The following is a 19,405-nucleotide window of genomic DNA, read 5'->3' as shown; positions in this document are numbered from 1 at the left end:
TGCTACAGGCAACATTATCTCATTCAATTTGTTTTTTTTTAAAGGAAATTATTCTAATGGGGGATAGAAGGCAAAGAAGAAAAATGGAAAAATATCTACTGGTTCATCTTATCTCAAACCAGTAGATTTTGACCTAATGCCTCCACAAGATGGCAATATTTCAAATCCTACCCACTCCTTGAATCAAGGCTCCCAAATCAAATCAAGAACTCACATTTGTAATATGCAAACTGAAGATAGTGATACATCGTGGCCACAAATTTCTCTACAAAATAGCCACCAACATTTGGGGTCAGGTCATCTTCACAATCTACTTTACATTGCAGGACAAAACCAAAACGATCTGGGGAGATAAAAAGAAATAAAGATTTTTTTTAAAAAAAAAGGTAAGCCACTAATCCATCATCACTTGGAAAAACAGCATTTGCAACCTAACTCTATTCCTATTTATGCAGGTTCATAGATCAGCATATTCAATAAGGCCTCCATATACAAGCAGCTGTAATTTCTTATTAGCCTTCCTAACAATTTTGTCTCTCTATACTTATTTCCAGTACAGTGTTCCCTCGATTTTCGCAGTGGATGCGTTCCGAGACCGCCCACGAAAGTTGAATTTCCGTGAAGTAGAGATGCGGAAATAAATACGCCATTTTTGGCTATGGATAGTATCACAAACTATCCCTTAACACTTTAAACCCGTAAATTACCATTTCCCATTCCCTTAACAACCATTTACTCACCATTATTACTGGTGCTCACCATTGAATAAGACACTTCTTGATCCTGATATTTGTAAACATAATTATTTATTAACAATAATAATTATTTTTTATTTATTTGCAAAAATTATTATTTTTATTTATTTGCAAAATTATTATTTTTATTTATTTGCAAAAATTATTATTTTTATTTGCAAAAATTATTATTTTTATTTATTTGCAAAAATTATTATTTTTATTTATTTGCAAAAATTATTATTTTTATTTATTTGCAAAAATTATTATTTTTATTTATTTGCAAAAATTATGTTTGGCAATGACGTATGACATCATCGGCCAGGAAAAACTGTGGTATAGAAAAAAACCCGTGAAGTATTTTTTAATTAATATTGTTTGAAAAACCGTGGTGTAGGCTATTTGTGAAGTTCGAACCCGCGAAAATTGAGGGAACACTGTATTTCCAAATTTTTTATACATTTTTGAATTTGGCTTTACCTTTCCTAACGTTTACATTTAATCTAGATGGCCTAAACAACCACTTTCTTTTTATATTATTTATACCTTTGCACAAAATTAATTGCCATTATGAAGTTATCCCATTTTCTATCAGTCAATGCAATTGGATGTTCTCTTTTACACAGTTGATGAGGGCTTTTGTTTTGGAAGTGAACACAGGGCTGCATTTATTTACAGAAAAAGATGCTAGGGCTCGGTAAGGGAGAGTTAGTATTTCAGAAGTATCTCTCTGAAAAAGCAACAGGTGAGGTGGGATAAGATGTTACTGGAGATTTTGCAGATCTGATTACAAAGGTCAAAACAAACAGTGCAGAATTTTAAAATGTATATCACTGTATCAGAACAGCTCTGTATCCAAATGAACTTATAGTGCTTGAAGTAATTCTGTAGTATCTTTTACACTCCATACTAAATCCTGCAGTCCTTGCTCCACCCAAAACCAATTAAAAATGAGGAGAAATAATTATATACACGTTGCATAATTGACATTTCGAACTTTACACCAGCAAGAAAATGGACAGTGGATCAGTATACTACTGTATATGCATAATGGCTGATCTCCCCCTGGTGCCCTTACCTGCTATGGCTGGATAGAAATCTTTAAATTCAGAGACCTCATAGCTACCCTCGCAGCCAGCTAGGCAATTTTCATAGGCCTCATAGTATTTGGACAGTGCATGCTCCATGTCAGCAATGCTACTCCTAAAATCTCCACTATTGTAAAGCTTCACTGCTCTGACAAAAACCGTCTGCAAAGAATAAATAGAAATTAACAGGGTGAGTATATTTTGTTTTTATTTAGGTTTTTAATCTTCTTAAATTTAGATTAATAATTTCCCCCTTTCTAGTTCCTGCATTTCTTAATTTGACTCAAGAAAGTCAATGTATTAATTTTTTAAAAATATACTAGCAGGCTACACAAGGTCCCCTCATGGGCCATATGGATAATCAGAAGACCTCAAAAAGCCAGTAATGGACATTCCCTAGTCCCTCCCACTGATCACTATAAGTTCTAATTAATTCATCCTTGAATATTTAGAGCAGCATTCCTAACTTGGTACCTTGTGCTACAACTGGAGTTGCAATTCCAGCTCTTCTGTAGGATATCAAGTTGAGGAAGACTGATATATAGTGGAGGACATCAATTTAGCAAACAAAGATTTCTGAAATGACTTTTTTCATACATGTAGCGGAAATTAAAAACATACAAGAAAGAGCATTAAAGTGCAATTGTCCAATATCAGTTTGTTTCATGTTCAAAACTCACTGGCCTTATCAGGTTTTTATTGATTTTGTTTGGTGATTGATACAACCTTCATACTGAATTCCAAAATACTTCAGAGAACTGTATATACTGAAGAAGAAGATTCTCCAGCTCCTATACCAGTGATGATGAACCCATGGCATGCATGCCTCGGGTGGCATGCTGAGCCCTCACTGCATACATGTGACCGGTTGCCCAGCTCAATTCCACCACGCATGTGCATGTGCCTCCCAGTGACCAGCTGATTTTGGGGTATCCGCTACACATGTGCAGTGGGCGGGATACATGAGCGCGGTGCACACACATGCACAGAGGGGATTGTGCATAAATGGGTAGAAGGCAGGGAGAGGTGCTCCACTGCAGCCCGTTTTTGGTCCAGGAGGCTGCAGGGAGGCCTGCGAGGCCAAAAACAGGGCATGGGAGTCTGCGGTGCCCCCCTATGGCAAATTTTTGGTCCCAGGAGGCTGCAGGGAGGTCTGCTAGCCCAAAGCAGGGTGGGGGGATTGTGCAGACATTCACGGGAGGGCGGGTGGGGGGGAATCACAGGGGGTAGAGGGGAAGTCTGCACGCATGTGTGTGGGGGAAAGGCAGAGGCGGGCTGCTGCCAGGATGGGGTGGAATGCCGTTCCACTGGCGAAAATAAGTTGCGTGCGCATCTCCATTGCCATGTGCCATTCACATGCCGTACATGCAAGAATTAGTTTCTGCACATATGCAAAAACCAAATCTCGCCACTCCAGCCAGCAGCAACAGCACCTACTTCTAGGTGGGGCCATAGAGCGCAGCGCTCATTCAGCAGGCGTGAGGTGCCTCTGCCGCTGCTGGGGCCGTTTGGAGAGGAGACTCGAGCCGCCCGGCATGTTTCCTGGCTCAGGTAGGAGACACGCCTGCTGCCCCACCGCAGTCAAAGTGGGACCAAGGCGGCTCGAGCAGGCAGAGCACTGGGCGTGTCTCCTAGCTGAGTGAGTGTAAGAAGCAGCTGGGAGAGGTGGCCGCCCCCGCCATGCCCACCCACCAGGCCCACCCTGGAGTATTTTTTACTGCTGGCCTCTGCAGTGGCGGATGTCAGTTCCAGCCCAGAGGTGCCAGCAGGAAAAAATGCTACAGGTGGGCGTGGCGGGCAGCGGCCATCTCTCCGAGCTGCTTTTCGAACTGGCTCAGCCAGGAGACGGGCCTGATGCTCTGCCTGCTCGAGCCCCATGGCTGCTGGCAAAGGCGCTTGGTTAAGTCCCGTGGGGGAGCTGCCAGAAGGAAGAAATCTGGGACTAAATGGGGCACCTTTCCCAGCAGCCCCATGGCTAGGTTTCTGTGTGGCGGTTGCGGCAGCAGCGGTCCATCCCACCCGGGAGTTGCCACCGGGAAGAAATCGAGGCAGGAAAAAAAGAGGGAGCTTCCTGCCGCTACCAGGCCTGGCCCCTTTGATGCTTTTGCGGCTGCAGCTGCTGCTGCCCTGCTTGGCCCGGCCAGACATGCCCCAGTCATGGTCCTTCTCGGCAAGCCCAGTCTCCACAGCGGTGTGGAGGCCAGGCTCGCCGAGAAAGACCATGAGTGGGGCGGTGAATGGGAAAGGATTTCTTCGGGCTGGTAATTCCCAGACAAGATGGATCGTCACTGCACACCCCACTACACTTTAATGCTTACATGAAATACAGTGGTACCTCAAGATACGAACCCCTCGTCTTACGAACAACTCGTGATACGAACCCGGGGTTCAGAAAAATTTTGCCTCTTCTTACGAACTTTTTTCGAGTTACGAACCGGCGTTCGGAGACTGCTGGGAAGCCGCATGACTGTTTTAAAAGGTGACAGCCGGGCGGCGGGGCTTCCCAGAAGCCTCCCGAACGCCGGTTCGTAACTTGAACAAAGTTCGTAAGAAGAGGCAAAAATTTTCTGAACCCCGGGTTCGGTTCGGGAGGTTGCTGGGAAGCCCCCCAGCCCGGCTGTCACCTTTTAAAACAGCCGCGCCGCTTCCCAGCTGTCTCCCGAAGCCGAACGTGGAAGTTCGGCTTTGGCGTTCGGCTTCAGGAGAAAGCTGGGAAGCGGCGCAGCTCTTTTAAAAGGTCGCAGCCGGCCTGGGGGGCTTCCCAGCACCCCCCCCCGTACCCGGGTTCGGGGTGTGCTGGGAAGCCCCCCAGGCCGGCTGCGACCTTTTAAAACAGCCGCGCCGCTTCCCAGCTGTCTCCCGAAGCCGAACGCCAAAGCCGAACTTCCGCGTTCTGCGACAGCTGGGAAGCCACGCCGCTGTTTTAAAAGGTCGCAGCCGGCATGGGGGGCTTCCCAGCACCCCAGGCCGTCTGTCACCTTTTAAAACAGCCGCGCGGCTTCCCAGCAGTCACCGAAAGCCGTTTTTTTGCGGGGGGGGGGGGTTTGGTTGCACGGATTAATTGACTTTACATTGTTTCCTATGGGAAACAATGTTTCGTCTTACGAACCTTTCGTCTTACGAACCTCCTCCTTGCACCAATTAAGTTCGTATCATGAGGTATTACTGTAGTTGGGATTGGTTCCATTAGTTTAGGTGAGGTATCATCACTCTAGTCCATTCGGACAATACAGATAGAATCTCATTCCAGTATCAGAAGGTATGAATAGGTAGGATTGAACTGAAATTAAATCTAAACAAGTGCAATTACTATTTCTTCACTTATGTTCTCTGCTAACTTTTGCTGCTATTGGATGAAGGGATGGTATTATTCCTGGACCATGACCATGATTTGAGCATCCTTCTTACAATAGACCGCTGTGGACCATAACTGGAAGGCATTTTACTGATTTACCTGAAATGGCTGGGCATCATAATTTTAACCTCTCGTTACCTGTTTGGACTACTGAAGTGTGCACAACAAAGGTTTGCCTTTGAAGATCACACAGAAACTATACCAAAATATAGTGATCCACAAACTAACATAGCTAGGTTCTATAAGCATATTACACCTGGGCTGAGGGTCTGTGTTGGCTGCCAATAGCTTTCTTCCCACGGTTTAAAGGGCTGTTCTTAGATTATCAAGGCCTATTTGGTTTGGCATCAAAGTATTTTCAGGGCCATCTCCTTCAACCAAAATGAATTATTCAGTACAACAACTCAGGAATATTCTTTAGAAGTTTTCCACTATTGTGAAATTAAATGAGCTGAAGCTAGGAGATATTTCTGTGGTTTCCATTTTGTAGAACAATCTTCCAACTTACCTGCTGATTTTCGGGTAGCAGATTTAGAGCAAGCTACCATTATGTTATTATATCATGGATATTTAATCATCTATTAGTTACTTGACTATGACATTCTAAAACAAGACAGACAGACAGACATTTACTGCAAAGTGACCTACAGATCTTAACTACAGAGCAAATTGTACTAGCAATTCTTTATGGCTTTCAATCTTGGGGATAAATTTTCCTCTCCATAATATTCCAAATACATACCTCATATGGTTGTGCTTCCAAGTCCACAAGGTACTCATCTACATCCACCATAGTTTTGTAATAATTGAGATACTTTTGGGTCATCTCATGCTTGGGATTCTTTTGTAGGAACGTGTGGGCAGCCGATACAGCTTTCTCAACCTTATTTGCCTGGAAAGGAATACATTTAAAAAAATAGAAAGCAGGACCAGGCAGACTGTGGGCTTCTGGAACCTACTTTATTCTTTTGTTTCCACCAGAACTGCATATGTTTAGAATTAAAGAACTTTAATTGAAAGAGTTTGTTCTGAGTTCCAGAAACCTAACAGTTCAGCACAAAAATCCACTACTGGTTACCACAAGTATTTCAGCAGCGAGCCATGTGAACTCACAAATCAATCAAATGATCTAAGTTTAGTACAGTATAAACTTTGTCTGGATATCCCAATGAGATTAGAGGAGCTTGCTTAAATAAAATATATTTAAAACAGAGGTATTAAGTTGTTTTTAATAACTGCAACAGCTATAAAGATACACGTGCCAGAAAGTTAGTGTCAGACTGGCATCAAAGACACTCAATTTTTCCCATCTTCAGACATGAAAGTTTACTTTGGGCCAGTTAACAGGATTATTGTGGGGGGGGGATGGAAGGGTAGAGCACTAGAATGTTGCCTTGAGCTGCTGGATAAAAGAAATGCATGGATAATAGAAACATAGAAACATAGAAGACTGACGGCAGAAAAAGACCTCATGCTCCATCTAGTCTGCCCTTATACTATTTCCTGTATTTTATCTTACAATGGATATATGTTTATCCCAGGCATGTTTAAATTCAGTTACTGTGGATTTCCCAACCACGTCTGCTGGAAGTTTGTTCCAAGGATCTACTACTCTTTCAGTAAAATAATATTTTCTCATGTTGCCTTTGATCTTTCCCCCAACTAACTTCAGATTGTGTCCCCTTGTCTTTGTGTTCACTTTCCTATTAAAAATACTTCCCTCCTGGATCTTATTTAACCCTTTAATATATTTAAATGTTTCGATCATGTCCCCCCTTTTCCTTCTGTCCTCCAGACTATACAGATTGAGTTCATTAAGTCTTTCCTGATACGTTTTATGCTTAAGACCTTCCACCATTCTTGTAGCCTGTCTTTGGACCCCTTCAATTTTGTCAATATCTTTTTGTAGATGAGGTCTCCAGAACTGAACACAGTACTCCAAATGTGGTCTTTCACACCTCACAGTGCAATCATTGCCAACAGCACGCTTAAAGATTGAAAAGTTGATCAGATTTGCATAAGGTGTGATCCATTAAACTGAGCTCAGACTATTAATCATATTAGATAAACAGGTGATTTTGACTGCTGCCTGCAACTATTAAACATTCATTTAGAGATAAATTATTTAATCAATGAATCCCTCACAGGTTGTGCAATTTTAAAGAAGGCCTTTTATATTCATCAAGATGACCTTCATTTTCATTCTCATTTGCCTCTTCACTGAAATCAGAAAATAAAAGTGGAAATATGTATGCATACCTATCAATCACCTTGACTTGTGGTGAATTAGACATGTATTACTAATAACTTATAAGTCTACAGTAGGATCAACAGCTGGTAGATGTTATGTGGTTCTGAATAAAATACTCCAAACAAGAAATATAAACAGGCAATTCAGAATTAACAGAGGACTGGAATAATAGTACTGTCAGAGAAGCTTAAATTTAATCATTTCACCTTTAATAAAAGGCTAATGAATGGGACGAGCTATGTTGTAAATCCACAGAATAGAGAAATAAGAACTTTTCTTCTTTGTACTGTACTGTAATATTGGAATGTTGGATTCAAAATGGAGGGCCTACTTAGTTTCCCCCTTCAGTTTAGTGCTTTTTGTAATGACCATAGCAACAACAGGGGGCGCCATTTGGCGGGAATAATATGTTCGCATTGGTTGTCGTTAAAGTATAAATAACCTGCCACCTTTGTTGTTAACCAGTTCTGAAGTACTGTAAGCATTGAAGTTGTGTTGTATCTGCCGTTCTGGTCTTGTGAGTCACTACACTTTTGGCCAGTAGGTAGACACCACGCCTCTGTGGGTGGCCACGAGTGGCACCGCCAGGCAATGGGGTGCGTGCAGCAGCGGGCTACTAGCCGGAATGCTAAATTGCGCTCGCCGCCGCGGCTCATAAGCACATGCAAGGCCAGCGCGATTTTGCTTCTGCACCTGTGGAGGTAGCAAAATCGCGCACGGAGCCGCAGGTGCGCCCGTGTTTCGGAGAGGTTGTTTTGCTTCTGCACATTCAATTCAATTCAATTTATTAGATTTGTATGCCGCCCCTCTCCGAAGACTCGGGGCGGCTCACAACAATAGTAAAAACAATATAACAGTAAAAAAATCTAATATTAAAAAATATATAAAACCCCAACAATTAAAACCATACAAACACATACATACCAAACATAAAATATAAAAGCCTGGGGGAGGTGTACCGAAACACGGGCGCACCTGTGACTCCGTGCACAATTTTGCTACCTCTATAGGTGTAGAAGCAAAATCGCGCTGGCCCTGCAAGCACTTACGAGCCGTGGCAGCGAGCGCAATTTAGCATTCCGGTTAGAAGCCCACTGCTGGGTGCATGTATGCAGCTAGTGCAAAGAACTGGGCGATGGCTATGGGACGTCAGGCCTCTTTTTCAGCCTGTAGTTTTCAATAATTTTTGGTGCAAGAAACCTGCAGCTGCTGCCTCTTTGCCAGCCAGAACCAAGCCAGCTTCTTGCGCCAAAAACTACCGGTAGCTGAAGGCTTCTTGCAAAAGGCAGTTGAGCCTTGCTGTGTCCCCACCTCACCAAGGTGGTCCTTCAGAAGATGAGGAAGGTGGAGGGTGAGCAGGTGACATGTGGGTGGAAGCCCCAGGGAAGTCCTGAGCCAGAGTCTGGTGCGTCCCCGGACCCAAGGGGGAGGGCGAGCAGGCAGCATGTAGGAAGGGGAAGTCCTGAGCAAGAGACTGGCATATCCCAACCTGATGTGGAGGCCGAGCAGTTGGGCGGCATGCAGGTGGATGGATGGCGAGGGCATGTCCACCTTGAGGCGGAGGCCCAAACCGGCTCGGGAATCAACACTCAGACCAGGGTTTTCCATGGTTGAGGCAGGTAGGCTGGCTGGCCCAGAAGTTGACCCAAGAGTAAGGTGACCAGACGTCCCACATTCAGCGGGACAGTCACCCTTTTTAGCAATTTATCCTTCATCCCGGGGCATTTTTTACAAGTCCTGGTTTTTTTCTCCCCCCTTTTAATTTTCTTTTGTTTCTTTTTATTTGCTCACTTCCCCCCCTTCCTCTTCCACTATTGCTCGCTCCTCGCCCCTGACTCGCTCCTCGCCCCAATCTATTTCTTAATTAAATATTGCTAAAGAAAGTATAACATGTGTCAAATGCATTTTATATGTGGTTCCTGCCACAAGTACATTTTCTACTTCTTATTGGAAAGTCTGCTTAATTCCTTTGCAGATGAATGGCTAATTAGGTTTATGGGAGTATGCCTTAATCCAGCAGTTTCCAATGTTTCTAGCTTTGAGGACTGATGGGCAGGATAAAAAGGAGGATTCCACATAAGTGGCGAGCAAGCACACAGATCCATTTACATAAGTAGTGAGCACGCATGCCTGTCCCTTGTACAAATAAAGCTGGCATGCATGCGCACACTGGCTACTCTCACAAGTGGAGCTGTACGTGCAGGTTCACCCACCGCTTCCACCAATAGCCGGTTTAAAATGTGCTACAGCCTGAGGATTGGGAACGCTAGCCTTAATGCAAAATAACTTCATATTCAATCTGGTGCAGAGTTTAATTTAGTCTGAAAACCATGTATGAATCCCAGCAACCAGTTAGGTCCCACAAAGTCGGCCTTCTACAGGTCCCGTCAACTAGACAATGTCACTTGGCGGAACCTAGGGGAAGAGCCTTCTCTGTAGGGGCCCCGGCCCTCTGGAATCAACTCTCCCCGGAGATTCATGTTGCCTTCACCCTCCTTGCCTTCCAAAAGAGTCTAAAGACTCATCTATGTCGCCAAGCCTGGTGTCATTAGATTCTACCCCCTGGCCAGTGAATGTATAATAGGTTTATTTGAATGGGTATGTATGCCTGTTAATAGGCTTTTTAGTTTATCTTTAAACGTAACTCTTAATTTTAACTTAATGATTATATCTTGATGTATACTGCTTTTATATTCTGTAAGCCGCCCCAAATCTTCGGAGAGGGGCTGCATATAAATTTAATAAATAATAAATTTAATAATAATAATAATAATTATAATAATAATTATAATAATTATTATTAATAATAATAATTCTATATAAGATCTTTTACCACATTCAAAATCTATGTTTCTATTAACATAAAGTCTTAACATGCTAATATTTCAACGATCTGTTAAATAACAATGGCTCTTCTAGAGTTTGAACAGAAGATGCTATACAGTAATTCCTTATTGTACTTATATGAATTATACTAGTGAAAAGTACATTACTACTTGTATTTGCAGTTTTAAAAAGTTATACATAGAATATAGTCAAATTATTATTATTATTATTATTATTATTATTATTATTATTATTAATTAGATTTGTATGCCGCCCCTCTCTGTAGACTCCGTAGACCTTGTAGATTACAAGGAATATTGGCCGGCAGGGACTAGAAGAAGTAGCTTTTCTCCCTAACCCCTGTCCTGTGGGACATTCCCCCTTCAGAATTGAAGATAACCCTGATCCTGTTGGCCTTTTGCAAGGTCTTAAATATCTGATTTTATGCCCGGGCCTGGGGTCCCAAATGCATGAAGAACTGTTTCCTGGTTATAGATCTAGACAATTTTTGTTGGCTGGCATATATATTTAATTTTGTACCGTATCACAATTGTTTCTAACTGTTTTATGACTATTCACTGCCCAGAGTCACTTGTTTGAGTTGGCTAGTTATAGAATTGGAAAAAAAGAGAAGATATTAACTATTGCAGTATTGAAAAGTCTTATGTAAGAAATCTAATTCTGTATAATTTTATGATGTTTGTACATAATCTTTCTATTCACTTTGCATAAACTAAATTGAATTGTGATGAAGTTTCCAAGAGTTCTAAATGCTGGCTGCCGGAAGTTAAACAGGAATAATTTAGCACAATATTTCTATGCAGTCATCATTTTACAATTCTGCTGCAGGGGCCATACAGCTTAGCACCAGATTATCTTCGGGACCATCTTCTGCCTCATGCATCCCAGCAGCCAGTTGGGACCCACAGAGTCAGCCTTCTCCAGGTCCTTTCGGCCAGACAATGTCTACTGGCGGGCCTAGGGGAAGAGCCTTCTCGGTGGCTGCCCCGGCGCTGTGGAACAAATTCCCTCCAGAGATACGTACCGCCGCCCCCCCACCTCGTCTTTCATAAAGCTTTAAAAACCTACCTCTGCCGGCGGGTGTGGGGGACGTGAGTGATGAGACTATCTCCGACCAATACTAAATATGATTGGACTGGATGAATATGTGTGATTGTATATGGGGTCTTTAAAAAATGTTTTTAGTAAATTTCCATAATTTTTTATAGTTACCGTATTTATATTTCTTATATATTGTTGCATTCAATGCTATATGCCGCCCTGAGTCACCTCAAGAAGGGCAGCATAGAAATATATATATATATATATATATTATTTATATAAACAAACAAATAATTTAGCATATATACCACAGTATACAGATGGATAAATGAATTAAAAAGTGGGAAACTGGGCTGCAGGTACTCCTCAACTTATGAATCCAAAATTTCTATTGCTAAGTGAGATAGTTGTGAAGTGAATTTTGACCCATTTTACAAACCTTTCCTGCCACAGTTGTTAAGTGAATCAATTCAGTTGTTAAGTGAGTCTGGTTTCCCCATTAGTTTTGCTTGTCTGAAAGTCACAAAATGGATCAGTGACTCCGGGATGCTGCGTATGAGTCAGTTGCGAAGTGTCCGAATTTTGATAACTTGACCATGGGAGATGCTGTGAAAAATGATCATAAGTCCCTATTTTCAGTCATTGTAATTTTGAATGCTCACTAAATGAACTATTGTAAGTCAAGGACTACGTGTAGACTGCTTTGTGGCATACAGCAGTGTCGATCAAACAGACTTTGGCAACTTTCCTGGAGGTCATTCTTAAAAGATCTGCTAAGACCCAGAGGAAGAAGATTGGCATCTATTATGCACTTCCTGGTAATTAAATGGGGTGCAATTAAACCTTTGAACTAGCTTCAATAAACAAGGTAGTGAAGAAGGACATGGAGTAGTGATTTTTTTTTTCAAGGGACACTGGAATAAAGTGATCATAAGAAACACACTACCTCCTTCCTTTGAAAATTAAATTAAATGTGTGAACAGAGATTCTCAGAATGTAAAATTCAATTGCTCTGGCAATCTCACACTACTTACCAGAGCCTACAAAACTTTTGCCAGACCCATCCTCGAATACAGCTCATCTGTTTGGAACCAATATCACATCTCAGACATTAACACCCTTGAAAATGTCCAAAGATACTTCACCAGAAGAGCCTTTCACTCCACCACTCGAAATAGAATACCCTACGAGACTAGACTTTCAATATTGGGCCTAGAAAGTTTAGAACTAAGACGCCTTAAACAAGATCTAAGTATTGCTCACAAGATCATATGCTGCAATGTCCTGCCTGTCGGCGACTACTTCAGCTTCAACCACAACAACACAAGAGCACATGACAGATTTAAACTTAATATTAACCGCTCCAAACTTGACTGTAAAAAATATGACTTCAGTAACCGAGTTGTCGAAGCATGGAACTCATTACCGGACTCCAGAGTGTCATCCCCAAACCCCCAACACTTTGCCCTTAGATTATCTTCGGTTGACCTTTCCAGATTCCTAAGAGTAAGGGGCGAGTACAAGTGCACTAGAGTGCCTTCCGTCCCCTGTCCTATTGCTCTCCTATATCTCCTATACCTTTCTTCTATTCCTATATCTCTTCTTCTATTCTTTCATTGATATGTTCTATTACTATATCTTCTTTTCTATTATTTCTTAGATATATTTTACTATGAGTATCTCCTCTATAACCTTCATCATGTATTTTACTATGTGTATGTAGATATATACCCACTAAAACCCTCATTGTGTATTGGACAAAATAAATAAAATAAAATAAATATGTAATAGTAATGAAGTGCAGCATGCTCCAGGGATCATCCTAATACTTCTGGCCTTTTCACCAGCTGACTTGTTTCTCCTTTAACACTGAGAACCTCTGAGGCAGTATTATTCTAATTATTATTTATTAGATTTGTATGCCGTCCCTCTCTGCAGACTCGGGGCGGACTCAGTATCCTGAGTCAAACTACGTATGACTAAACACATCTGTCTGCTACCAAAGTATGCTTTGCAGTCTATTCCAGACATGTTGGAGAAATATCTGCCCCTAATGAATGATCTCACCAGTTAAGCTTCTCCAGCTCCCACCAATGGCTGTTTAAGTCATCATCGTTTAGAATTTCAGGGTGCTAGGCTCTTTGCGGGAAAGGAGGCTCGTGCCTGGATGCATCTCCTCTGCTCTAGGTGAAGAAAGAAGCCATTGTCCCCAGGATGGCAGAGCATAGAGGCAGCCTTCTATCTACGGACCTGTTTTCCTTCAACGATTCAGGGAGGCTGGGAAGGGTTTGGCAAATAGTGTATGTGCACATTAGTCCTTCCTTGGCTACCTTTTCCTTTCCACTAGTTACATATGTGCATTTCTCAATAGTAATGGGGTCACATGAGGTGGTGGATTGCTACCGGTTTGCAATGGTTTGGGAGAACTGGTAGCAATGATTTGGCCAGGGTCGCCAAACTTGTAGTGACTGCTGGCTGGCCATATCCCTGAACTGATCCCCCCTCTGATGCGCTCTCTGCCTCACCTTTTCCATGAGCATCCCTAGAACTGCCTCCCCCTGCCTACACACAGGTAAGCATTTGTGCTAGCGCCCCCCCTGGGCCAGCATCTCCCAAAGCCGTCATGTTGAGGTGTGAGGGAAGGACAACCTGATAAGCATTGCAGCCACGTGACTACAAAGGTTTCCACCCCAGGTGGCAACCTCCCCTCCTGGCAACGTCTCCAGTGGGCGTGGGAGGCCGCCCAGCAAGCTTTGCAGCCGTGTTGCTGAAAAGTTTGTCAAATCACCAGTGCACCACCCCTTGTCCCCGTATGGGCTAGTGTCTCCCGAAGCCATCCGTATTGCAGCCGCATCATGGAGGTCACAGGCAGCTGCATCCTGTGCTGCGGTAAGCTAGAGGTGGTGGCTTTGCAAGCACGCCATCTACTACTGGTGTTCTGTGCGGATGCAGGCACCCTGTGGGGTCCATTACATACTTCCATTTAAAGTAGGAAAGCATTACTCAGACTATTGCTATGATTTTTTGCTCCTAAACTCTGTTGTTTAGGTATATATTTTGTTAATGTAGAAATTTTACTTAAAGCCAATTAAACAATGGAGCTAGCTGTTTGCCTGCAATCATGCATATCTTAGGAGTAAATCCCACCAAAAGAGAGTAGCCTTACTACCAAGTAAGCATGCATAGGCTTCAGTTAGTTGAGAGATAAGGTATTGATTAGTATCAGGTTATTTTAGAGTGAAAGGAAAACTGCTGTAACAACAGATATTTCGTGCCTTTGTGTGTGTGTGTGTGAGAGAGAGAGAGAGAGAGAAAGAGCCAAAGAAAGAGGAAGGGACAGAGAGAAGAGAGAGAGGCAAGAAAGAAAGAAAGAAAGAAAGAAAGAAAGAAAGAAAGAAAAAGAGAGACAAAGAAAAAGAGACAGAGAGAAAGAAAAAGAAAAAGAAAAAGAAAGAAGAGGAAGGAAAGCAAAGAAAAGAGAAGAAGAGAGAGATAGAAAGAGAAAGAGAAAGAAGAGGAAGGAAGCACCACAAACCCTGCCACTAAATGTGGCTTCAGAAGACACTTTGAAACACACAGCAATTTAGGACTGGAAGACATCTCGGAAGTCATCTAGTTCAATTCCCTGCTGCAGCAGGAAATCTTACATTGTCTGGATTATTTTGGTGCCTCTTAGAGAGGGAAATTGCCAGAAAGGAGAAGACGTTTACTAGGACAAGGCTGCCATGCAGAGGAAGGCAGAGATAGTCCTTGACTTATGACCATAATTGAGTTCAAAATTTTAAGCCCAAAATAAATTTTGTGTAAGTTTAACCCTTTTAGACTCAAAGATGCCCTTTAAGGAGGCAACTGGATTTTCTTGTTTTTTATTTGAAGACATTTCACTTCTCATCCAAGAAGCTTCTTCAGCTTAGAGAGGATAGTGGGGAATGGAAGGATTTATATTTCTTGCAAACAGCTGATCTACAAGAACCAGGAGCACTAGTCAGGTGACTCCAAAGACACAGATAACCCTCCAAGTGCTTCAGTGAACCTCAAAAACAAGGGTGTTAAAACTTCTGGCCTCTAGGCTAGATGTGTCACACACTGGCCACACTCACCCTCAGTTTAGTGAAGGGGGGAAAAGTTGCAATACACCACGTGACAACGTCATGACACCACAGTTAACATCCGTGCTCTAAAAGAATGACCAGCTGTTCGCAAGGAATATAAATCCTTCCATTTCTCACTATCATGTCAGAATATGAGAAGCAAAATGTTTTCAAAGAAAAAACAAGAAAGTCCATTGCCTCCTAAAAAAGCAACTTTGGGACAACCATGACCTGGATGATTGAAAAATCTCTACAGATTTTTAACACTTTTAGAACTAGAGGCTATTTGTACTGTTGTGGCTAGGCCCTACAAAAGTGACCCACTAGATCTCACGCTCTATGCCTGCAAGCCAGGTTTTTTACCCATTTTAAGTCTGAGAGGTTGGCATACTCTGTAAAGATGAAACAATCGATCACATACTCAGCTGCTGCAAAAAGATCGCACAGACTGACTACAAGCATAGACATGATGCTGTGGCACAGATGATCCACTGGAACTTGTGCCGGAACTACCATTTGTCAGTGGCAAAGAACTGGTGGGATCATAAGCCCGAAAAAGTGGTCAAAAATGAGCAAGCAAAACTACTGTGGGACTTCCGACTTCAGACTGACCGAATTCTGAAGCATAACACACCAGACATCCTGATTGTGGAGAAAAAGAAAGTATGGATCATTGACATCACAATCCCAGGGGACAGCAGAATTGAGGAGAAGCAGCTAGAGAAATTAGTGAAATATGAAGATCTAAAAATCAAGTTGCAACGACTCTGGCATAAGCCAGTGAAAGTGGTCCCAGTGGTACTTGGCATGCTGGGTGCAGTGCCAAAGGATCTCCGCAGAAATTTGAAAACCATCGGAATTGACAAAATCTCCATCTGTCAATTGCAAAAGGCTGCTTTACTGGGATCAGCAAACATAATTCGCCGCTACATCATTCAGTGCTTGGGAAGCGCCCGACTGGTGATGAAATACGAAATCCAGCATAGTGATCTCATGTGTTGTATTGACATAATAATAATAATAATAATAATAATAATAATAATAATAATGCCACTGTACTTGGATTTGCACGCATCATATGAAAATACATCATATATTCCTAGATACTTGGAAAGTGTTGGCACAAACGTGGCACAAACAAATATTGGCACAAACTTGTAAACATAAACGATGATGAAATAGCCACATCTAGGTGCAAAACAAAATTTACATGTCAGAGAATCTGATTCATATTTATATAGAAATTAATATTCATGATAGAAAAGAACAACAAACATTATAAAAGTAAGATGGAATTCCCCATAACCCCACATGTTAGTATGAATAAGAATAAAGAACTTGAATGGGAAGGACTAAGAAACAAGCAATTCAACAAGCACAGAGTCCGGTATTCATTGCTTTGCACACAAAACCTATTTTAATTTGACAGTTTCTTCCTTGGAGAAACCGCATGTGCATTTAACACCAAAGTACTCTGTAGCCATTGCGGTACCTATCATATGACTTTCCAGTAGGAAAAAGAGTAAATGGTTTCTGAATTCAACAAAAGTCAATTAACAAAGAGAGAGGGAGGGGTCAAATGAGTACAGAAACTCATTCGTTTGTCCACTTGAGAAATTCAGGGATTTGTATACCAGAGAGACGTGGCATTAAATACTTTTGGCATAGAAGAACTCACTCATTGGGAAAAGAAGCAGGGAGGGAGGGAGGGAGGGAGGGAGAGAGAGAGAGAGAGAGAGAGAGAGAGAGAGAGAGAAAGAAAGGAGGAGAAACTGAAAAGACTAGTAGATTCTGCTCCCTCCAGATTTAAAGGGCCAGAGCTCTTCAAAATGACTTGAACCCAAAGGAAAGTGCTTCAAACTCAACCAGGAAAAAAAAAGCCTGGGATGAGGTAAGCATGACTCTTCTGCGCCTCACCTCCAAATCGACCCTCAATTCCAGTGAAGTTTTTAGTTTCATTTGGAAAGCATGCTATCAAAGAGAAGGCTGTTCAATATGGAGGATTTGCATGTTTTATGATAATCTCTCCATAAAAACATGTATTTTGGACGTGTTACAGACTTTGAAGGGATCTAAATGAGGAAAAATATATTCTATATGCTAAGAGCACGCTGAGACTTTGGCTAGTGTTTATGGCTAAAAGGGAGCTGCCAAATGGGTTGATTAATATGGAATAATGTACTACATTCCTATGAAGACGTTTGCGCATTGAGAGTAGAGCAAGCATTTCCAGTGAGTACCATGGTACCATGGCACTGACTGCTTCTCGGTACCATGGCTGCCACATGCACACCTTTCAACCATCTTCTGAAAACTATCCTGTTTCACTCAAAATAAGACACCTCATGACACCAAGCAAGTAGGATGCTTGGCTGCATAGCTAGAGGTATAACAAGCAGGAAGAGGGAGATTGTGATCCTGCTATATAGAGCGCTGGTGAGACCACATTTGGAGTACTGTGTTCAGTTCTGGAGACCCCACCTACAAAAAAATATTGACAAAATTGAACGGGTCCAAGGACGGGCTACAAGAATGGTGGAAGGTCTTAAGCATAAAACGTATCAGGAAAGACTTAATGAACTCAATCTGTATAGTCTGGAGGACAGAAGGAAAAGAGGGGACATGATCGAAACATTTAAATATGTTAAAGGGTTAAATAAGGTTCAGGAGGGAAGTGTTTTTAATAGGAAAGTGAACACAAGAACAAAGGGACACAATCTGAAGTTAGTTGGGGGGAAAGATCAAAAGCAACATGAGAAAATATTATTTTACTGAAAGAGTAGTAGATCCTTGGAACAAACTTCCAGCAGACGTGGTTGGTAAATCCACAGTAACTGAATTTAAACATGCCTGGGATAAACATAGATCCATGCTAAGATAAAATACAAAAAATAGTATAAGGGCAGACTAGATGGATCATGAGGTCTTTTTCTGCCTCAGTCTTCTATGTTTCTATGATAATAAGCCCAATGGGGCTTTTGAGTGCATGGCAATAAGGCTGAAGGCTTATTTCAGGCCCCCCCAAAATATAAGGCAGGGTCACTAGAGGCACTAGAGAAGTGCCAGTAAAATTCATGTCGCTGTCACGAGAGTGTCCTGCTTAACCAAGACAAGGTTGTAAGGCCATGGTGGTCCAGTGAGATGTCTTAACGATTGCGTTGCTCAGTTAGGACTTTGCCTGTTTCAATTATGGTCGCTAAAGGAAGCTAAATGCTGAGGTATCGATTAAGCTCCGCCCACGGTATCATTCAGAACTAAGCAAACGCCTCACTGGAACCGTCCATGCTTAATGGCACAAAGCTCCTGGTACGCGCTCCCCACCTAATCCCACGCTCACCTTGAAAAGCGCGTAGTGAAGATACTGGTAAGGAGTGCGCCTCTGAAAGTCTCGCAAAGTTTCGGTAGGCGGGTAGGTGAGCTGAAAAACGGGAAGGTTGCCCTTACATTTCCGCAGGCAGGAGGCGCGCTGGAGGACGAGCCCGAAGTATTCCATCTCCTGGTCCTGGAGACCCTCGCCGGGCGCGATCCCTGAAGCGTTTGCGCCGCATCCCTCGCTGCCTTCAGTCCCTGCGAGTGAACCGCCTTTCAGAAGCAGCTCCGAAGGTGACGGGCTGTTCCACGCGCCCTTGGCAAGTTCTGTAAAAAGTGGCCCGGTGTCTAACTTTTCGCTCCCCGCGCATTCTTTATGGCAGTGCGCCTCGCTGTCCTGGAGCAGGCGGTGGAGGCGCAAACTCGCCTCCAAATAGCGGATGCTCTCCCTCCAGTTCTCGCCCTCGTACTGCTCTAACGCGTAGGAGTAGGCGCTCTGCAGAGGCATCAGCTCAGCTTCTGGAAAGCCGCGGAAGCTATATTTTTCGTATTGCGCGCCCACTGTAGGCGCCGACGCTATTAAGAGTAGGAGAGCCAGCAGGAACCCCCATCGTCTCCGCTCCATGCCGTCCCTGCGGTCGGCGACTCCGTCCCTCTGACCAGACCAACTACTTGGAGGCCCATCAGGA

The 19,405-nt window shown here is 42.8% G+C and overlaps 1 protein-coding gene across 1 annotated transcript in view; it reads right to left on the bottom strand.

Moving 5' to 3' along the window:
• Positions 1 to 19,405, bottom strand: part of P3H4 (prolyl 3-hydroxylase family member 4 (inactive)) — a 28,287-nt gene extending 8,882 nt beyond the window's left edge. Inside the window, exons 1-4 of the mRNA XM_070729599.1 lie at positions 18,745 to 19,405; positions 5,920 to 6,069; positions 1,813 to 1,984; positions 215 to 343 (exon numbers count right to left, since the gene is read on the bottom strand). Of these exons, the coding sequence (XP_070585700.1) occupies positions 215 to 343; positions 1,813 to 1,984; positions 5,920 to 6,069; positions 18,745 to 19,341 (1,048 nt within the window). The 5' untranslated portion in view covers positions 19,342 to 19,405. The remainder of the gene's footprint in view (positions 1 to 214; positions 344 to 1,812; positions 1,985 to 5,919; positions 6,070 to 18,744) is intronic.

Source organism: Erythrolamprus reginae, chromosome Z, assembly GCF_031021105.1.
Source record: "Erythrolamprus reginae isolate rEryReg1 chromosome Z, rEryReg1.hap1, whole genome shotgun sequence".
NCBI lineage: Eukaryota > Metazoa > Chordata > Lepidosauria > Squamata > Dipsadidae > Erythrolamprus > Erythrolamprus reginae.
Note: the sequence above shows the minus strand (reverse complement) of the source record. Positions and strands in the feature narration are given on the sequence as shown.